The sequence below is a fragment of the Rana temporaria genome, chromosome 1 (assembly GCF_905171775.1).
Source record: "Rana temporaria chromosome 1, aRanTem1.1, whole genome shotgun sequence".
Lineage (NCBI taxonomy): Eukaryota > Metazoa > Chordata > Amphibia > Anura > Ranidae > Rana > Rana temporaria.
In genome coordinates, this window is record NC_053489.1 from 443,648,220 (window position 1) to 443,669,563 (window position 21,344).

The following is a 21,344-nucleotide window of genomic DNA, read 5'->3' on the forward strand; positions in this document are numbered from 1 at the left end:
AATAAAAGTGATCAGATTTTTTTTTTTTAAAGGAAGGGACAATGTAAAAAAATAAATCAAATAAAATAGATTTTTTTTTAAAGCTCCCCCATCCCCGTGTGCTTGCGCAACAAAGAAAACGCATACATAAGTCACGCCCGCAAATGTAAACATGATCACACATGTGAGGTATTGCCACCATCGTCAGAGTGAGAGCAATAATTCTAGCAAAAGACCTTCTCTGTAACTCTAACCTGGTAACCGTAAAAAACTGTAAAGCGTCGTCTATAGAGATTTTTAGATATCACAGTTTGTCACCATTCCACGAGTGTGCGTAATTTCAAAGCATGACATTGGGTATCTTTCACATTATACAAAAAAATTGGGCTAACTTTATTCTTTTTTTTATTTTTTTATTTTTATTCATAAAAATCAATTTTTTCCCCCAAAAATGTGTTTGAAAGACCGCTGCACAAATACCATGTGACATAAAATATTGCAACATTCATCTTTTTTTCCTCTAGGGTCTCTGCTAAAAATATATATATACAGTGGAACCTTGGTTTGCGAGCATAATGAGTTCCAGCAGAATGGTCGTAATCTAAAGTACTTGCATATCAAAGCGAGTTTTCCCATTGAAGTCAATGGAAACGAAAATAATTTGTTCTGCATTGACTTTAATGGCATGCAATACTGCATGCGGCCAGAGGCGGGGGGCGCCGGAGAGCCTGGGAAACAGCCAGAAAGGCCCGAAGACAGATCGGCTGACCTCGGCAAACCTCGGAAAGACTCCGTTCATAAGCCTTTCCGAGTTTACACTCGCAAACCTAGTTAGGAATTTTAGAAATACAGTGCTCGTATTGCGAAATGCTCATTAACCGCGTTACTCGCAATCCGAGGTTCCACTGTATATAATGTTTCGGGGTTCTAAGTAATTTTCTAGCAAAATATATGGATTTTAACTTGTAAGCAACAAATGTCAGAGATAGGCTTAGGAGTGAAAAGGTTAACATTGGCCCTGCCAAACAATTACAGCCCTAAGCCATCAACACTAAATCTGAATTGTCCAGTATCCTGAACTAACATCCCTCACCCTGGTTTGCGTTACTAGCTTACTGCATGGTTTTATAACTTACATTTATTGGATTTTTTTTCTAGTTATTCTGCAGTTCTAATTGTTGTCACTAGCTGATAATACAATGGATGCTTATCTTCTAAGCATCTGACATGTTTTAAGTATTACTCTATGATGCTGATATAATTGATGTTTTTCTCAGAGATTTTACTTTTATCCTACAGATCCAATATCACTGATTGTGTATAGGCAATCTTTATATATATACGTTTTGGCTTAAACATTTAATTGTGCAATGCCTACAATATGTTGTGTTAACATTGTCAATTAAAAAATGCATTGGTATTACATATAATACTTACATAGTTGCTATTGTTTGGCACAAGTGTTAATACATTGCTCTTTGAAGGATCAGGCAGAGCAGGAAATAAATACACTCGGAGTCTGAAATATTTTAAGTAGAACTAGTTAATACTAATTAGAAAAAAACTGACTAGAGATGATTGCAGCATTGTGGCAGATATCAAAATAATTTAACTTTTCAGATTAATAAAATGTGCATTCCAGATTAAAAACAAATACTGTATATTAATGCATTTATTTTTAGCTACACAGACCGATATTTGTTTTTGATTGCTTTGTTGAAAATAGCAAGTAATATGTATTCTATATTTTGGCTTCTTTCAATTACAAAAGCCAAAAGGGGCAATAGCTTTCTTTCAAGAACTGTGGACACAACTAGCCATTGCTTGATTGCAAATATACACTGCTACTGGAAGTGTTTTCACCTTCTGCAAACTTAAAGGGGTGGTTCCCCCTAAAACAAATTTCTAACAATACATTCGTAAGACCCGTTACACTGCGGGTAGGCTGGCTTTTGTTTTGTTTTTTAGTACATACCTCGATCTCTGCGTTTCGTCCCTAGTTGATTGACGTTCCTCCGACGGGCACATACGTGACGTCACGACTTTCCGAAAGAAGCCGAACGTCGCTGCGCAGGCGCCGTATAGAGCCGACTCTATACGGCGCCTGCGCAATGACGTTCGGCCTCTGTCGGAAAGTCGTGACGCGCAGTATGCGCCCGTCGGAGGAACGTCAATCAACTAGGAACGCCCACCGCCAAGGGACGAAACGCCGATATCGAGGTATGTACTAAAAAAACAAAACAAAAGCCAGCCTACCCGCAGTGTAACGGGTCTTACGAATGTATTGTTAGAAATTTGTTTTAGGGGGAACCACCGCTTTAAAATGTATGATATGTAAAAGGAATATTATTAACAAACACTTATATGCTATAGGTGACCGATTTTTTTTTATAATGAAATGACTTAATTGCATAGCTAAAACATTTAGGTACTATATGTGACATAGTCTTAACCAACAGTACTTTCAATAGGTAGAGGTTTAGTAAAATATTTAGTAAAAAGACAGAATTGCAATTAAGATAAGTCTATGAAAGTTAAGAGTAGTAGAAGTATACGAAAACATTTACTGTATTTATTGGCGTATAACACTCACTTTTTTACCCTGAAAATAGAGTGTAAACTTTGCCTGTGTGTTTTATACGCAGGGGGTGTGGAAAGTTTTTTTTCCTGAAACTTCTCTCTTAAAGTTAGGGTGCGTGTTATACGCCGATAAATACGGTATACTGTCCTAAGTGGATGCAGCATCTGTTCCCCTCTGCCTCTAAGACAGAGAACTGAGTGATCAAAGACTGCTGATCCCTCAGTTCTCAGTCTTCGGTGAGCAGAGAGCCGATGACTGTCAGTAATGGGATCTCTGCTCTGCCCCTCCTGTGCTCACTGAAGCACAGGCTGTGGAGGGGCTGGCTTAGGCTCTTAGCAGTACGCTCAGGTGCTGAGCCAGCTGCAGGTCAGGCATCTGGGTAGATCCTGACATTAAAGTCAGGTTCCTTCAAGAGCCTGAACCAGCTGAGTGACATCAGCCAACAGCTGTCAGACGTTTAGCCCCCTGTCGGCTGAATACAGGTCACTGGAGCGCAGAACTAAGTGCAATCTTGTGACCCACAGTAGAAGTAGGGCTAAAGGAGCTTTGACTCTACTTCTCCTTTATGTAGAGTGGACACAGGATATTAAAGTGAGAAAAAAATAAGTAGAAAAATGGGCTGTAGTTTGGGAAAAGGAAAAGTTATAGAGGTAAGTATGACCATAAAATCTGGTTGTGGTTTAGAAAGCTAAGATGCAGTCCTTTAAATCCAAGATATTCATGCCCTCCACAGTGTGATTTCGTTATTGAGAAATTGTGTCCAATAGGTGTCATTAGTCAACTCTTATGTCCTGAGGTTTCCTGCTAATTACCGTATTTATCGGCGTATAACGCGCACTTTTTTCTCTAAATCAGGGGGAAATCGTGGGTGCGCATTATACACCAATGTCATTTTCTTTTACCAATGGGGGGGGGGGGCGGGGATTGGGTGGGGGTGTCGTGCCGGCCGTCCCACCTCTCCTGGTCCTGGGACAGCCCACCGGCGTAATAAAAAGATTAAAAAAATCGATGCGAGTCCCTTCTCTCCTCTTCTTGCTCCTCCTCCCCCTCAGAGTGTAGCTTCAGATTGGAGGAGGAGAGCGGTCACATGAAAACATCAGAGGAGAGCGATCATGTGACCAGCGGAGGGAACACAGTATGTATGAGAAGGGACTGACAGTGCTTTTTTTTAAACTTTACAGTACGCTGACAGTCTCCTGGGAGTGCAAGGGGGCTGTGTAATGTAAAGGAGCTGTGTACTGTGCAGGGGGAAAATGCTGTGTAGTGTATAGGGGGGGGGTTACGTAATGTGCTGAGATATGTGTAATGTGCTGGGATCTGTGTAATGTGCTGAGATCTATGTGTAATGTGCTGAGATCTATGTGTAATGTGCTAAGATCTATGTGTGATGTGCTGAGATCTATGTGTGATGTGCTGAGATCTATGTGTAATGTGCTGAGATCTATGTGTGATGTGCTGAGATCTATGTGTGATGTGCTGAGATCTATGTGTAATGTGCTGAGATCTATGTGTGATGTGCTGAGATCTATGTGTGATGTGCTGAGATCTATGTGTGATGTGCTGAGATCTATGTGTGATGTGCTGAGATCTATGTGTAATGTGCTGAGATCTATGTGTGATGTGCTGAGATCTATGTGTGATGTGCTGAGATCTATGTGTGATGTGCTGAGATCTATGTGTAATGTACTGAGATCTATGTGTGATGTGCTGAGATCTGTGTAATGTGCAGGGTGGGGGGGGGGCTTTGGTCTGTGTAATGTGCAGGGGGGCTTTGGAATATAAAAGGGACTGTTGAAAGTTTTTTTCCTGAAACTTCATCTTAAAATTAGGGTGCGCGTTATACGCCGGTGCGTGTTATACGCCGATAAATACAGTAGTTAATGTCAGAGTTTGGGTGGATGTCTGAAGACCAGAATTAGGAGATCGTTTGAAGAGATTATTCAGAGTTTCATGCTATATTCTGATAGCTTGTGGCTGTTTTATTTAAAGCGGAGCTCTGGTCAAAAAAAAAAAAAATTAAAAGTCAGCAGCTACTAACACTGTAGCTGCTGACTTTTAATAAGGACACTTACCCGTCCTAGTCGCCAGCGATGTCGGCCCCCGCCGAGGCCGATCCTCGATCCTGGCAGCTCCAGGTGCAGCCATCCATAGTAAGGGAAACATGCAGTGAAGCCGTTGCAGCTTCACTGCCCGTTTCCTACTGCGCATGCGCGAGCAGCGCGGCGCTTTGTGAATGGGCCGGTGATCTGCCGATATGGTTCCGGCTATCGTGAAAGTTCCTGCGCAGGCGCAATCTGATCTGCCGATATGGTTCCGGCTAACGAGAAAGTTTCTCTAAGGACTGCGCAGGCGCAAACTTGCCGACGGAAATCTCCGAACCTCGGCCGCTTCGCTTCGCTCGGACGGCTCACTCCGCTCGCTCGGCCTCCTGGCTCTTTTTTTAATATCCTCCAATCCACTGAGATGTTAAAGAATGAGCCTGGATGCCGGGCGAGGTTCGGAGATTTCCGTCGGCAAGTTTGCGCCTGCGCAGTCCTTGAAGGAACTTTCCAGTTAGGGGAACCTTAAGGACAAGTCACCGGCTGCTTTCTGGGATACACACAGTTCCCAGAATGCAGCGCACCCCATTCACAAGAAGAAACAGAGTGTAGGAGGAGGAATAGAATCGACCGCGGTGGATGAAGAGGCAGATTCGGCACTTCCGCATAGCAACAGCTATTTAGGGTAAGTAAAAAAATGTTTTTATTTTTTATTTATTTTTTTAGATTTTTGGTGGAAAGATTTTTTTCAGGGTAGAACTCCGCTTTAAAGTGGAGTTCCACCCATAAATATAACATTACATCAGTAGTTTTAAAAAAATGTCATTAGTCCTTTACGAAAAAATTTTTTTTTTTTTAGATGCCTTCAAAGTGTTGTTGCTAGGCAGAATAGTTAATCTTCCCACTTCCTGCACCTAGGTGCTTAATGCTTCCTAACCTACACCGCACAGACTGTGCTGAAACCTGATCTGACACTGCTTGTGCAGCACTGAGCATGTGCGAGGTCTGCAAGGCTGAAATCCAGGAAGTCATACAGTCTGGCTTCATGATGCCCACACTTAAGATGGCCCCAGTCAATTTCTATTTTATAAAGTGTCTAAATGCTGTAACAACCTAACAAAACGGACCTTAGTTTACAGACTAACTTTACTAGAATACATTAAGCTTGTGTATTACAGGGGTATTTATATTTAAAAAGTGAAATTGTGGCCGGAACTCCGCTTTAATGCTGGATTGTATGTAGATACTAGAGGTATTACATTTATTTCTTTAAACTGTAGAAGGTTTCTCTTTGGGCTCTTAGTGCAGTGCTTGTGCTTGTACTGATATTTTTATTCATATGCCTTCCCTTAGGAAGAATTCTGCAGGTACTCTGAGATCTTTATTGTGTTCTTCTGGGTCAGAGTGTGGTGGTAACTGGTGGCCAATGGTGGCCTTGTTATGTATAACGGATTGTTTGGTGCGTTGAAGGTGAAACCTGGAACTCTGGAGATATTTGCATTGGTCAGAGGGTTTCCTGTCAACTAGAGAATACAGTTTGGCATCCCTGATGGACACTGTGCTGTCCAGGAAGTTCAAAGAGGTGCTTGGATAGTGCATTTTAAGACTAAGTGAAGAGTGGAATGTATTAAGTAATATGTTTTTAGAGATGCTCTTCTGCTTTTGTCCATATGATGAAAATAGTATAGTAATTGTAAATATATGGTTTTGTTGTACGCTGTTAAGTGCCATGTGGTGGCATCTTGCTTCCTATAGCACTAACTATATACTGAATTTTATATCATAATCAAAATTGAAATCATTATGTTTGAGTACCAATTCAATGCGCTGTATAACATCCTAAGCACTTTTTTTGAAGTTTAGGAAGGTAATGGGAATATGTGACATGCCATAATCCCCCCTTTCTGAGGTATGCTGCCATTCACACAGATTCTACATCCATAGTCACTAGCTTTGTATTTGGTTGTGTATGCTGTATACTGTGTAGTTTGGTACAAAAATCAGTAGTATCAAGGGGGTAGACCCTAAAAGGCCTGTTTAAACAAATACCTCTTTAAAATAAGTTACAAATTAAAATATCAACCACATACTACCATCATCTGTGTTGATTCAAGTGCACTATAGCTAACAAATATTTTGTAAGTCTTTCCTGTAATTTCTTTCTTGGAACAGAGTAAAATTCCCAAATGCTGTGGTGGCTCAACGCGATTGGCACTGCGCTGACAAGCCATTCACCTCTGCAGCTAGAGGTTCGGATCCCGGTCTCGGCTTCATGTGAATTGAGTTTGGTGGTCTCAGCCCGGCTCCCAGTGGGTGTGCTATGCAGGGTAAGCCTGCGCTTAGTACGCCCACCCCCCTCCCACAAAAACCACCACACCTACACACGCACTCTAAATTGGGTTAACACACTCACATTGACCACGCGGTCTCTAAAAGAGAGGCGAAGGACTAATGGGGCTGGTTGAGCGGGCTAATCCTCTCACTCCCTTATAGGGAGTCCCTCTGCCCCGTTGGGCTTCAAAGCGGAGCAGGTAGGGCGGGCTGTGTGGGAGGACCCCCTCACACACTCGCCATTGCCACCCGGGGCATGGAGAAAGGTGGCAGATTGCCTCTGGGGGAGGCCTGCCTACTCCCAACTCCTGCAGTCCGGCTCCTCTCTCGAGTACACGCACAAAAATACACTTTAAAAAAAAAAAAAAAAAAATTCCCAAATGCCCAAAAGCGGTCCAACTGAAGGGTGGATAACAGCAAACAAAAGGCTAACAGGCCCACAAGAAAACCGAAAACCAGGCCCATCACCAAAACCTGGGAAAACACAGCTGTGTAAACCGAAAACCAGATGGAAGACAAATCTAAAAAAATTATTCCTGATGCTGAAAAGCCCATGAAGCACTAAGGCCTCATACACACGGTCGGAATTTCCGATGGAAAAAGTCTGTCTGGCTTTTTCCATCGGAAATTCCTACCGTCTGTATGCCCCATCGGAGAAATTCCATTGGTAATTCCAATGAATTCTATCGGAGACTACATAGAGAACATGTTCTCTTTTGAATATAGAAAGTTTGGCTTTTCTCGATCTTGAATTGAGTCATGAAGATGGACGCATATTTACACGAAACTATACAAAACCAACTGCGGGTAATTCATATCTTCACTACAACAGCTGTCATCACCCCATATGGATTAAAAATATACCTAAGGGGCAATTCTGTAGATTAAGACATAACTGCACAAGGGACAGTGATTATATTATACAAAGTCAACATCTAAAACGAAAATTTCTAGAAAAAGGATACCCAGAACCATTGATTGATCAAGCACACAATATTTTCTTACCCGGAATAAAACCAAAACAGAAAAAATCACCTGAAACATCTACCGTACGCTTCATCACTGGATACCATGAACAATATAAGAAGATGGAACACATCTTAATTAAACATTGGAATATCCTAAAACAAGACCCACATTTAGTTTCCACTTTAGGTGACAAGCCTAAAATCACATATAGGAGGGCCCCCACCCTTAAAAATAAAATAGCTCAAAGTAAACTTAAAGATCTTACATTAACCAGCACCACTTGCCTGGCTCCTCTGACTGGAATGTATAGATGCAATAAATCTCGCTGCAAAACTTGCCACTTTGTTACCCATGGCCAAAAACATTTTGTCCATAATGGAAAAACCTACAAGTTAGAAAACTTCTACAACTGCTCCACCGATTACGTTGTGTATTGCCTTTCTTGTCCATGCAACCTTCTGTATGTGGGCCGTACAATCAACCCACTCAGACAACGCTTTGGTACACATCGTCGTCTTGTCCAAGCAGGCTGCGATGAGCATAGCGTCCCCCGCCATTTTCTGCAACACCATGATCAGTCGACTGATGGCTTGCGGGTATGGGTCATTGAATCAATACCCAAAAAGTTGTCGGAGGCTGAGCGTTTTTCGCGTCTTTGTGAGCGCGAAACTTTTTGGATATTCACGCTTAATTGTCTCGCCCCTCTCGGATTAAATGAGGAACTGGACGTAAATACCATCTTATAATATACAAAAATATAGATAATAGTAACCGGTGTTTTTTATGATCTCTATAATTCCTGTATCCCTTATAATGTGGATAATTTGCATGATGCATAACCTGCTGTTATTATTGTGATATATATAATTTTATTAATAATTTCCCATATAGCCTTGCTGGCTAATATCATATGAATGATTCTCTATCTATCAGTTTCTTTTTGGATATTAATTTTTCCAGTGCATATGTGCATGTATATGTATGTATATATGTATATATGTGTGTATGTGTGTGTGTGTGTGTGTGTGTGTGTATATATATATATATATATATATATATATATATATATATATATATATATATATATATATATATATATACTCTTTTAATGATGTTTTTAAATGATTGTTAAATTATTACTATTATCTTTTTGGATGCCTTGATATCATTATATTTCTATTTTATTAATCTCCATGAATGTATCCTCGATATGAACTTTACACATTTTTTATTAATTTCCTGCTCCGTTTTTCACGTGTATACAGGAAGTGCCATTTATTTTTATTTTTATTTATATATATTTATTATTATTAGTTGATCTGGCACCCCTGCAAGTTTTAAAGTATGGCTATAATTTGCCTAGTCCTTCCCAGACACACATATATGGATTATTCCATTTAAGTATCTTCTAATTCCACATATTACATTTACCTGACCGCTCCTATAATAATTATAGGTGTCTCTCTTCTTTACAGCCATTATTGGTTCTCCTCTTTAATACTTTTAATTCTTCTCTTTCCTTTCTTACTTGTTTACACCGATCGTATTTCCAGGCTCCCCATTGGCTAACCACCATCACATGTTCTCCCCTTTATAATCCTGTAAGGCCTTTTCCTCTTTACACTTGAAAAAGGAGCGCGCGGTCTTGTCATTGACTGACGCTAGGCTCTGAAACGCGTTGTGTGTTACATTGGTCCTTGTCGGCTGATGTCACTACCTCCGGAACGAGCGCCGTGCACTTGCATTTGCTCCGAACTGTACTGCTTTGGCCCTTACCGGCCACCGTCCTGCTAAACCTCATTGGATTGAGCGCTGTGCTTTAGCACCGCTCTTACACAGCCATCAGACCCGGCTTCTCTTCCAACTGATCTGTTCGCCCCTCACCAGGATTGAGACACGAGCTGACGCTACGCCATACTTCCTCACTTGCATTCTTGTTCCTGCAATACTTCATGTAAGTGTTGGATACTTATACCAATCAATGTAATTAAACCAGATGACTCAGAGGCGCTTTTTTTCCTGTCTTTCTTTTTACATGTATGCCTGAGTTGACTTCACTTTTGGAGAGCAGCCCTTGGTCATCTATTGAATTTTGCCCAGAGAATACAGCTTCAATGCACGGACTGATTGTATTCTCACTCTTGAATTTTTAACTACTAATTTTTATAATTGCTGCTGTCATTTCATCTTGTATTTTTAACCCCTGCTAACTGATTGTTGTCATTGGATTACTCTGAGCGCTGTTTTCTTGTGATTTTTGCGACATTATGGCGGACACTTCGGACAATTTTGACACATTTTTGGGACCATTGTCATTTTCACAGCAAAAAATGCATTTAAATTGCATTGTTTATTGTGAAAGTGACAGTTGCAGTTTGGGAGTTAACCACAGGGGGCGCTGAAGGAGTTAGGGTTCACCTAGTGTGTGTTTACAACTGTAGGGGGGTGTGGCTGTAGGACTGACGTCATCGATCGAGTCTCCCTATAAAAGGGATCACTCGATCGATGCAGCCGCCACAGTGAAGCACGGGGAAGCCGTGTTTACATACGGCTCTCCCCGTTCTTCAGCTCCAGGGAGCGATCGCGATTTGGCGGCTATAAACGAATAGCCGCCCCGTCGTCCCGGTTCGCTCCCCGCGGGAATCCGACCGCCGCATGTAGCTGGGGGGGTCCCAATCGGACCCCCGACCCACGTCTAGGCAGGGACGTACAGGTACGCCAATGTGCCTGTACGTGCCATTCTGCCGACATACATATACATGCGGCGGTCTGGAAGTGATTAAAGAAACAAAGCGTTTTGTTTCAGGAGCAGGGGCCCTAGCAAATCCTGTTTGCCTTCTTTTGGCACTTGTAATTTACCATCCCCTTCCTTTTCTGAATGGAGTGATTAGTACTGATCGCTTCTGTGTCCATTCATAAATGAAGTATAATAAACTATGCTTACTAAGCTTCAGTTTGTAAATGAATGTGAAGCTCTGTACAGAGCTATTCCTGTCCATTTATTATTGGCTGCAGAGGTGGAGCTCCTTTCTCTGTCTCAAAGGTGAAAAGTTGGAGGTCTGTTTTGACCCCTGATATTTCACCAAAATGTGGGCTTGTTTGTAATAAAAAAAATGAAAAGGTAAAACGATTTAAATACCAAAAATAAAAAACTACTTACACCAATAGCGGCACTAACAGGGTCGCAGAGGTCAGACTTTCTTCCTAATACATGCAATTGTATAGAATCTGACTTTCTGTGAAAATGTAAACTTCCAATAAAGAGGATATTCATTAAAAAAAAAAAGTATGTGAAAATGTATACATCTTAGGCAAACATTATGTAAATCTTGGGCGAAAACTTCAGAAAATAGACCCCCTAGGTGTTGGTCTACAGAGGTGATAGATGGTTCTTTCAATGAATATGCTATATTTAACCGGTTCCTGCCCGGTGTATGGGAAGATAACGCCAGTGGGAACCTCATTGTCGATTCGTGCGCTCGTCCTCCCAGATCACGCCCCACACGGGGCGTGATATATATATATATATATATATATATATATATATATATATATATATATATATATTTATATAATATAATATATATATATATATTTATTTTTTATTTATTTTTTTCAAAATTTTCCAAAAACTCACCATGCCTTTTACTAAATACCTTGGACTGTCTACTTTGCAAAAAAGGGGTCGTTTGGGGAGATCTGTACTATCCTGGCATTTTAGGGCCTCAAGATATGAGGTAGGCCGTCAGTACATCAGGATTCTATAACTTTCCTACATACTAAATAATCTACACTGGTTTGGGTTATTTTCACCAAATGCAACAGTAATGTAATGCAGCATAATACATTTTGGTCTAAATTTATGAAGAATGATTATTTATTTACAAAGATTTATAACAGAAACAAAGAAAAACTTGTTTTTTTTTCTCCCAAATTTTTGGTCTTTTTTTATTTATTTAGCAAAAAAAAAAAAACAGTGGTGAAGACCAGGCCTTTTCTGTAACTTTTTATTTAAATTTGTATTTTTTGCTAGAAAATGACATAGAAGCCCCCAACATTATATATATTTTTTAGCAGAGACCCTAGAGCACAGGTGTCAAACACAAGGTTCGCAGGCCGAATCCAGCCCTCCAGGCCATTTTTAATGTGGCCCTCGCACCTCTCCTGCAGCTGCAGGAGACCTCCAGCCCTCCTCTGGTCCTCCTCCAAACCCTTACTTTCTGCTTTCAAGCAATGCATCCAGCTTCTTCCCAGCAGCAGCATAAGGAAAAGGGGGTGCACTGTGAGGTAAGGGAGAGTGGGGGACTCAACCTCTGATGGTGGGGTGGCTCTTGACATCTAATATATGGGAATGGGATGTGCTGGACATCTAATCTTACAGATACAACCGACCCTTTTGAGGGCAATCATAATGCTGATGCGGCCCACAATGAAATTGAGTTTGACACCCCTGCCCTAGATAATAAAATGGCGATCATTGCAATAGTTCTTGTCCGTATTTGCTCAGCGGCCCGTAAACACAATTGTTTTGAAAAAAGTACACTGAGCGCGATAATTTTTTTTTTTTTTTTTGTATAAAGAAAGATGATTTTACAATTGAATGTGCCCCATAGACTTTTTTTTGTAGACTATTGCCCACAGAACAAGAGGATACTGGGGTTATGGCAGCTAGTTGCTCTATTTGTCCATTCACACACAGAGCGTGGCTCAGCCCCATCCCTGCTCTCTCTCCATTGGCACATCACTGGGTCGAGTGGGGGCTCAGGTAAGTATTAGGGGGGGCTGTTGCAAACCTTCAATCATTACAACCACTTTAAAGCTTACAAAAATAAACCTCTTAAATCCCAAATTAAAGTTAAAGAACTAGCAATACTATGAAGTTACGTCTCTATGGAAAAAAAGACACTACACTTTGATTGTTACTAAATATTTTGTAGCATTTGAAACTCAGTTCAGCAACATGTTTTTATTCTTAAGGCCCCTTTCACACTGGGGCGGGGGTGGCATCGGCGGTAAAGCGCCGCTATTTTTAGCGGCTCTTTACCGTTAATTTTGCGGCGCTATTCGGCCGATATCGGGGTGGTTTCAGGTCGGTTTGCAGGCGCTGTTTTTAGCATTATAGCGCCTGCAAGAGCGACCCAGTGTGAAAGTGATAATTCTTGAGAACAGTAATTCATACCAAAGAATTCAGGTAATGTTGATTTGTTGCTATGGTTTACTGAACTTTAGTGCTAGCACTTCAGAGTAAGAACCTGAACTAATATGACCAAAAGAGTTGTTAGAGCTGCCACACTAAAAAGCAAGCACTGGCTTCACTTGGGTTAGCATGATGGTTTGATCGCCTTTTGACCGATAAATAGGACATATGTCACTGTGATATGAACAGTCATTTTTACTAAGTTAAGGGCTTCTCATTTACAATTTAAAAATATCTGTAGCCAAAACATTTTCTTGTTTCGGACAGAGTGGAAAAGGGTTAGACCTTTTGTTAGTTTTTTCGTCTCTGTCTGGCTCCACTGGGCAGACTTTCCTTTACTTTCTGTGCCAATGACTATGCGTGTTATGGGAAATCTCCAATAAGAATGTAAGAAAGCAACTTAATCCTTCTTCCCTTGTTTGTTTGTCTTTGGTAAAGGAGAGGTAAGACTTGAACATTATCGCTAGCACAGAAAAAATGCAGGGAAAACACCCCAGTAAAATCTCAGAAAGCAATAAAAAACTTCCAGAGGTTATAATTTTTCCATATTTTGTGCAAAACTACACTCTTTAAAATCAATGAATCTATATAATTCATATTTGGTAGAATGAACTTACCTTGTTCCAGCCACATATATGACAATTCCCAAAAGCAAACAAATAGCGATCACCACATATACAATCCATTTGTTATTGGTGCCTGTAGCTACAAAAACAGAGGGAGGAGAAAAAATTATTATACTATGATAAACCCTGTATTTTTAGCCACCTAAAATATTTGCCTAATCATTTTAATCATCAACCACTGCAGCCATTACTTAAATTACTATCAGGGATAGAAACGATCAAGGCTGTGGTGGACATTTTCCAAAGTGCAGACCTTATTGAAGGACACTACAATACATTTCAAATTTAAACCATCAAAAATCTACTCTCTGGCCTAGTTCTACAAGCAATCTCAGATCTGTCCCATGTGCCATGTATGTGTAGCGAGGTATCACCCTTTTTGATGTGATATAAAAGACTACTATTGCTGATCGTGAAGGATCTCAGCTCCCTCCTGTGGCCGAGATGGGTTAGCGCCACCTGTTGTTTACATTTTGTTCTGGTACCGCAGAGAATGTTGGGGGGAGAGAAGAGACTCCATTTACCCTGGCCTGTAATAGACTACATTACACAGAGAGCAGCTGTACAACCCCAGGATGCTTTGCCTTGCGCGCAGCCTGCTGGGGGAGGTAATTTAAGGGAGAGGACATGTTTGGCGCGCTCTCTCGGGACCGCCTCTTCAACCCAGGAGGACACTGTCAGAAGTGTCTCCACAGGGAGTAGGCTGCAGCTGAGGCCTACATACACCTGGGCATTGCGCCTTTGAGAGACGGAACCATTTTTTTGCTCCTTTTCCCTTTGGATTACAAATTGTGTTTTTCTCTTCTTTGCGTGCCAACGCATGCCAACGCATACGTGCATGAACTGTTAGGCCTCGTACACACGACCGAACATGTCTGCTGAAACTGGTCCGCAGACCAGTTTCAGCGGACATGTTCGGTCGTCTGTACGTCCGACAATTTTCCGGCGGATCAGACAGGTTTCCAGCGGACAAATGTTTCTTAGCATGCTAAGAAACATGTCCGCTGGAAGCCTGTCCGTCGGACATGTTCGGTCGTCTGTACGACTTACCAGACATGTCCGCTCGGCCGAAAGCCCTCGCATGCGTCGAAGTGATTCGACGCATGCGTGGAAGCATTGACCTTCCAGGGTCGCGCATGTCGCCGCGTCATCACCGCGGCGACGGCACGGCCACATCACCGCGTATACTGTCCGCGAGGATTTTGGTTTGATGGTGTGTACAACCATCAGACCAAAATCCGGCAGCGGACATGTTCATCGGACAGTCTGTCCGTGTGTACGAGGCCTTTTGATAAATTATATTGAGGTTTGGCCTGGCCCGCCAAACCACATTGGTTAGCAATATTACTCAAAGATTACTTATTTAGTGTTGCATATCTACTTGCCGACCAGCCGCCGTCATTCTACGGCGGCAGGTCGGCTCTCCTGGGCGAGAGCATGTAGTATAACGTCAGCTCTTAGAACGGCCACTAGGGGCCCCCCGCTCACTCCCGTGCGTGTGCCCGGCGGGCGTGATCGCCGCCGGGCACACGCGATCGCTCGTTACAGAGCGGGGACTGGGAGCTGTGTGTGTAAACACACAGCTCTCGGTCCTGTCAGCGGGGGAAATGCTGATCTTCTGTTCATACAATGTATGAACAGAGGATCAGTGTTTCCCCTAGTGAGGCCACCCCCCCCCCACACAGTAAGAACACACCCAGGGAACATACTTAACCCCTTCCCTGCCCCCTAGTGTTAACCCCTTCACTGCCAGTGGCATTTTTATAGTAATCCAATGCATTTTTATAGCACTGATCGCTATAAAAATGCCACTGGTCCCAAAAATGTGTCAAAAGTGTCCGAAGTGTCCGCCATAATGTCGCAGTACCGAAAAAAAATCGCTGATCGCCGCCATTACTAGTAAAAAAATATATTAATAAAAATGACATAAAAATACCCCCTATTTTGTAAACGCTATAACTTTTGCGCAAACCAATCAATAAACGCTTATTACGAAAAATACGTAGAAGAATACGTCTCGGCCTAAACTGAGAAAAAAAATGTTTTTTTAGATATTTTTGGGGGATATTTATTACAGCAAAAAGTAAAAAATATTCATTTTTTTCGAAATTGTCGCTCTATTTTTGTTTATAGCGCAAAAAATAAAAACCGCAGAGGTGATCAAATACCACCAAAAGAAAGCTCTATTTGTGGGAAAAAAAGGACGCCAATTTTGTTTGGGAGCCACGTCGCACGACCGCGCAATTGTCAGTTAAAGCGACGCAGTCCCGAATCGCAAAAAGTGCTCTAGTCTTTGACCAGCAATATGGTCCGGGGGGTAAGTGGATATTGTTAATATTCATTTTTACACTCGTTGATCGAGTAATTGGTTACATTACATTGTACGGTACTGTAGAGAGAGCTGGGTGAGGCTTGGCAATGGGGTGCTTCAACGTGTATGTCTTGTTGAATCCCCTTGCTGTGTGCTTGCACAGGTCTATAGGATATTATAGTTTAGCTTACATCTATGTGTTATTATTGTCACTAATTCTGCAGGGCTCTGCAGATAGTTATGACTGTTTTACCTTTGTTCTTTTGTTTTCATTTCACAAGTAAAGTACCACTTTGGTTGCTGTGAGGTCTGTGTACGGTCTGTCTTTCACACTGCAGGATCCACTCCATTTAAAGTGGATGTAAACCCACTCTCATCTTTTCTAAACTACTGCCATAGTGCTGATCTATAAGGATATACATGACTCCTGCATGTATCCTTACTTGTCAAATATCTCCCCTCTGTCTGTTATAAGAACTGAAAAACTGCAGATTCTGTGGGTGGATCTGTTGTCTGGAGCTCGGTGGGTGGAGTCGTGATGTCACTAACTGACTTCTGCTATGATCACTAACATCCAGTCAAAATCCAGAAAAGTAACCACATGACTTCAGAAAAGGAGTGGGGGTTGGAATTGAAAAATGCCTGTCTCCAGGCTAGTGAATGAGTGTACATAACCTGTCAAGGGGGCAGAACAGACTAAGGTTTTTCTCTGCAAGTCCATTTTATTTCACTGAACAATAAAAGAGGATTGCTCAGAGCGGGATTAACTCTGTGTGGCAAGACTGGACACAGATGATAGGAAATCTTATACTGTACATTGTGACATCAAAAAATAAATACAAAAAAATGGGTTTACATCCACTTTAAGGTAACCTCTAATTTGCATAATCTGTTGCAGTGTAACGGGATATTGTGCTCCTCAACGAGTTACTGGGGTCCACAACTCCTATATTACCAGTTGTGTCAAGGGAGGGTTTTGAGCCACTTTCATGGGTTGATCACAGAGCGTAGACCCAAAATAAAAACCAGCAGCTCCTCCGGGGGTAGTGCTACATATGTAATCTCTGAATGTTACATGTGCCATGTATGCAATCTCAGCCCATAGTTCTTCAAGTACAAATACGTTTAAAATGACATTTAAATAAAGACTGCTTGTGGTATGAGATTGCATGCATGCATGGCACATGGGACATTCTGAGATTGCATACATGGCACAGTCAGAGATTGCATACATGGCACATGGGACAGCCTGAGATTGCATACATGGAACATGGGACAGTCTGAGATTACTTGTAGAACTAGGCCAGAGAGTAGATAGAGTGTTTGTTTTTTGATGGTTTAATTTTGAAATGTACCGTGGTGTCCGTCACTAAGTTCTGTACGTTGGAAAATGTCCACCACAGCCTTGGTCCTTGCCTATGCCTGGTCTGGGCAATAGTTCAGGTTTTATAATAACTACAGATATAGACAGGTTAGGGTTTGCACAGAAAGTAATCAGTGAAGGGCTAAAAGCCAGCTGGAAACCAAAACCAGACATCAAAACATGTGTGAAAATAAATATGTAGTCAGGTATTACAGCAAGGTCAGGGCAAATGTAATTTAAATTAGGGTTGTCCAGATACCGATACCAGTATCGGTATCGGGACCGATACCGAGTATTTTCGGGAGTACTCGTACTCGCGCAAATACCCCCGATACCTAAATAGAATACTTCGCCCCCCCCCCCCCCGCCGCTGCCGCCGCATCGCGCCGCCGCATCGAAAGCTGCCGCATGGGTTAAACGCTGCGCGGGAACACCACAGCTTTCATTTGAATAGTTATAGTGTTCCCACGCGTATAGACACTCCCCCTTGCCCGGGATTGGATGGGTGATCGTGATCTGTCCAATCCCGAGCAAGGAGGAGTGTCTATACGCACGGGCAAAACAGCTATTCAAATGAATGCTGTGATTTTCTCCATGCGGCGGCGGCGGCAAAGGTATGGGGGAAATGGCTGGAGGGACATGGCTAGAGGGACATGGCTAGAGGGACATGGCTAGAGGGACATGGCTAGAGGGACATGGCTGCATATGTGAGGGACATGGCTGCATATGTGAGGGACATGGCTAGAGGGACATTGCTGCATATGTGAGGGACATGGCTAGAGGGACATGGCTGCATATGTGAGGGACATGGCTAGAGGGACATGGCTGCATATGTGAGGGACATGGCTAGAGGGACATGGCTGCATACGTGAGGGACATTTCTAGAGGGACATGGCTGCATATGTGAGGGACATGGCTAGAGGGACATGGCTGCATATTAGAGGGACATGGCTGCATATGTGGGGGACATGGCTAGAGGGACATGGCTGCATATGTGAGGGACATGGCTAGGGGGACATGGCTGCATATGTGGGGGACATGGCTGGGGGGACATGGCTGCATATGTGGGGGACATGGCTAAAGGGACATGGCTGCATATGTGAGGGACATGGCTAGGGGGACATGGCTGCATATGTGGGGGACATGGCTGGGGGGACATGGCTGCATATGTGGGGGACATGGCTGCATTTGGGGACACATTTAAAAAAAGTATCGGTATTCGGTATCGGCGACTACTTGAAAAAAAGTATCGGTACTTGTACTCGGTCCTAAAAAAGTGGTATCGGGACAACCCTAATTTAAATAAAGTAAATTAGGTCAGCAGCAAAGGTCTATCCAAAAATAGCAAGAGAGTCATGTCCATAAAGTAAAAACCTCTGACATGTTATTCTCAAGAATAAAAAAAAAAGAGAGAACCAAACCAATCAGAACATGTGCCAAACCACATCCAGGTAGGGTTATGTTTTGGAAAAATATGTATGAAAAAACTGGAATGTGCGTGTGGGTAAAGGGGAAAACAGCTAGTTACCCACTGCTAGAATGCTGCAGCAATAAAGGTAAATTGTACCCTGGTTCCAAGCTTTTTCTGGTGTTTTGCTGCACTTCCTAATGAATTCTATTAGATAAAGTGCTAATGTGCCATATCACTTAATAAACATGTGCAAAAAACTCATCAATATACAAAAAATAATAAATATAAAAAAAATAATCCATATAAAGACGTGAAATCGAGATACAAAAACGACATGCAGTTCATAAATTCAAAAGTAAGCATGTTGCCAGTGAAAAAAGTGCATAAACGTTCATCCGCATAAGCGCATGTAAAGTTCATCAGATATCAAACTGGAAAGTGCCCTGTGCTTGTGCAAACTCGTTGCAAGACAAAACGTGTAGACTTCCACCAGAGTGTGCACTCACCCGCAGGTATGGACCCCCTGAGCATATGCCGAGGTGGGTCAACAAGGCTTAAATGGATATGTATCCACCTGATGGCATGGGGATCCTCTCATGTGCTCCAGATCATGGAAGAGAAGTAGGGATGAGCTATCTGTTCGAGTTGAACATGAGTTCGACTCGAACATCGGCTGTTCGATCGTTCGACGAAGATCGAACATTATGGACCGTTCGCGCCAAATTTGTCATGACCCATAATACACTGCTGGCTGATGATTGGCCAAGCATGCACTATGACCTCAGTGAAGAGAGCCATAATTGCCTTTGGCCAATTATGGCTCAGGGAGTTAAGTCCACGCCCCACACTATAAAAGGCCACTTGCACGTCGGCCCTGTGTAGTGTGTTGCTGGTGTTGAGAGAGAGTGAGAGTATGTCATTTCATTTAGTTTAAGTAGGCAGGCGATTCAGTTAGCTACAGTGTATTGTAGTAATATATATATTTATATATATACACACACACTGTATCCAGTTTCGCTTGATCTCACTGAAGACCGTTCCTGGTGTACTGTTTTTAACCACTTAATCCCCAGGCCAAAATGCAGCTAAAAGACCAGGCCAGGTTTTGCGATTCGGCACTGCGTCGCTTTACCAGACAATTGCGCGGTCGTGCGACGTGGCTCCCAAACAAAATTGACGTCCTTTTTTTCCCACAAATATAGCTTTTTTTTTGTGGTATTTGATCACCTCTGCGGTTTTTATTTTTTGCGCTATAAACAAAAATAGAGCGACAGTTTTGAAAAAAATTACACATTTTTTACATTTTTCTATAATAAATATCCCCCAAAAATATATAGAAAAACATTTTTTTCCTCAGTTTAGACCGATACGTATTCTTCTACATATTTTTGGTAAAAAAAACGCATATAAGCGTTTATCAGTTGGTTTGCGCAAAATGTTTAGCGTTTACAAAATAGGGGATAGTTTTATTGCATTTTTATTATTATTATATTTTTTTTTACTACTAATGGCGGCAAACAGCGATTTTTTTTGTGACTGCGACATTATGGCGGACACTTCGGACAATTTTGACACATTTTTGGGACCATTGTCATTTTCACAGCAAAAAATGCATTTAAATTGCATTGTTTTTTGTGAAAATGACAGTTGCAGTTTGGGAGTTAACCACAGGGGGCGCTGAAGGAGTTATGTTTCACCTAGTGTGTGTTTACAACTGTAGGGGGGTGTGGCTGTAGGTCTGACATCATCGATTGTGTCTCCCTATAAAAGGGATGACACATTCGATGCAGCTGCCACAGTGAAGCACGGGGAAGCCGTGTTTACACATGGCTCTCCCCGTTCTTCAGCTCTGGGGAGCGATCGCGGGGGGTGGCTAGAAACGAATAGCCGCCCCCTCATCCCGGATCGCTCCCAGGCGATTACCGACCACCGCATGTACCGGGGGGGGGTCCCGACCGGACCCCCGACCCACGTCTAGGCAGGGACGTACGGGTACGCCCATCTGCCTGTACGTGCCATTCTGTGGACGTATATGTACATGCGGCGGTCGTTAAGTGGTTAATATACTTCAGGCAGACAGTTGATTCAGCTAGCTGCAGTGCATTTAATTTATATATACAGGCATATATATATATATATATATACATATATATAGTTTAGCTAAGCCTATACCTGACTGTGGGCCATTCCTGGAGTATGTATTCAAAGACACTTTCAGGCAGGCGACTCAGTGAGCTGCAGTGTATAAAATATATATCCACTGCATTCTATTCCAGCCAAGCCTATACCTGACTGTAGGCCATTCCTGGAGTGCGTGTTCAAAGACACTTTCATGCAGGCAGGCAGGTGACTCAGTGAGCAGCAGTGCATAATATATATACACAGTCTCCTACATATATATCCACTTCATTCTAGTCCAGCCAAACCTATACCTGACTGTAGGCCATTCCTGGTGTACTGTTTTTAGTAAACTTCAGGCGTTGTTTTGCTAATCTAATTGTACAGTATGTCTAAAAGGCCACCAAGGAGAGGCAGAC

The 21,344-nt window shown here is 42.3% G+C and overlaps 1 protein-coding gene across 1 annotated transcript in view; it reads right to left on the minus strand.

Moving 5' to 3' along the window:
* The window catches only part of IL12RB1 (interleukin 12 receptor subunit beta 1), a 118,511-nt gene that overhangs the window by 9,136 nt on the left and 88,031 nt on the right, over positions 1-21,344 (minus strand). Inside the window, exons 13-14 of the mRNA XM_040326876.1 lie at positions 13,714-13,801; positions 1,417-1,498 (exon numbers count right to left, since the gene is read on the minus strand). Coding sequence (XP_040182810.1) covers positions 1,417-1,498; positions 13,714-13,801 — 170 coding nt within the window. The remainder of the gene's footprint in view (positions 1-1,416; positions 1,499-13,713; positions 13,802-21,344) is intronic.